The 823-nt window shown below is 41.3% G+C and overlaps 1 protein-coding gene across 1 annotated transcript; it reads left to right on the top strand.

The window, feature by feature from the left end:
• Positions 1-6: 6 nt before the first annotated feature.
• On the top strand, positions 7-804 carry LOC115235833 (liprin-beta-2-like; the record flags this gene model as incomplete). Its single annotated transcript, XM_029807916.1, has 3 exons — positions 7-252; positions 427-588; positions 673-804. Coding segments are annotated over exons 1-3 (528 nt in total), but the record flags the coding sequence as incomplete, so codon positions are not given.
• Between the last annotated feature and the right edge of the window lie 19 nt (positions 805-823).

Here is an 823-nt window from a genome sequence, read left to right as displayed (position 1 = left end):
TGCGCGAAAGAACGTGGGATGCACGCGGGTAGTAGAACAAACAGCACGACATCGTTGCCGGTAGATTCGAGTGGCGGTTCTCTGGGCAGAAGGCGACGCAGATTACGCAGTAGAGTGGACCGCGATCAGAGGGCCATGTCTCACAGCGATCTGATCTATCACGAGAGAGAGAGGCCGCGTCACTATTGCTCGCTGCAACAGTTTCACTGCGGAAGCGATGTTTGCATGAACAATTACCATAGTAAAACCGAGGTATATTGTATTGTATATAAAAGAGAGCTCACAATAAAACTTTCACTTATATATATGTATGTGTGTGCCTATACGCGTATGAATTATTTCCCAATCTTCTTTTCCTAGAATAATATATTAATTATAATTTGTCATTAGAACATTAATGACTGTTTCGTTTAATTTGCTTTTCAGGAACGACTGAGAAAACTGGAAAGTGAACGTGGAGCGCTGCATATGGAAGTGTCAGTTCTGTCAGAGCAAGTCGACGCGCAATCAAGTAAGATTCAAGAGCTAGAGAGCATGCTTCAGGAGAAGAAAGATACTTTGAGGCAAATGGAAGAGACGTTGCAAAAGGTAGGATACTATCATGTATCTACGATCATGTATTTATAGAGCATTATAGAGCTTAAAATAAACGAGGGTTTATCTATCTTAAAGGAAATTTTATCGAGAAGCGCTCTGGAGACGCAAAAGCTTGAACTTCTCACCTCCTTGTCTGAAATGAAACTCAGGCAAGCTAGTTTGGAGCACGAGAATTTGGCACTGCGTAGCACAAGTCCTTTATCGAATGTTAGTATATATATATATA

This window comes from Formica exsecta, unplaced genomic scaffold (assembly GCF_003651465.1).
Source record: "Formica exsecta isolate Colony F162 unplaced genomic scaffold, ASM365146v1 C16347877, whole genome shotgun sequence".
Lineage (NCBI taxonomy): Eukaryota > Metazoa > Arthropoda > Insecta > Hymenoptera > Formicidae > Formica > Formica exsecta.
This window is presented reverse-complemented; position numbering and strand designations above follow the sequence as displayed.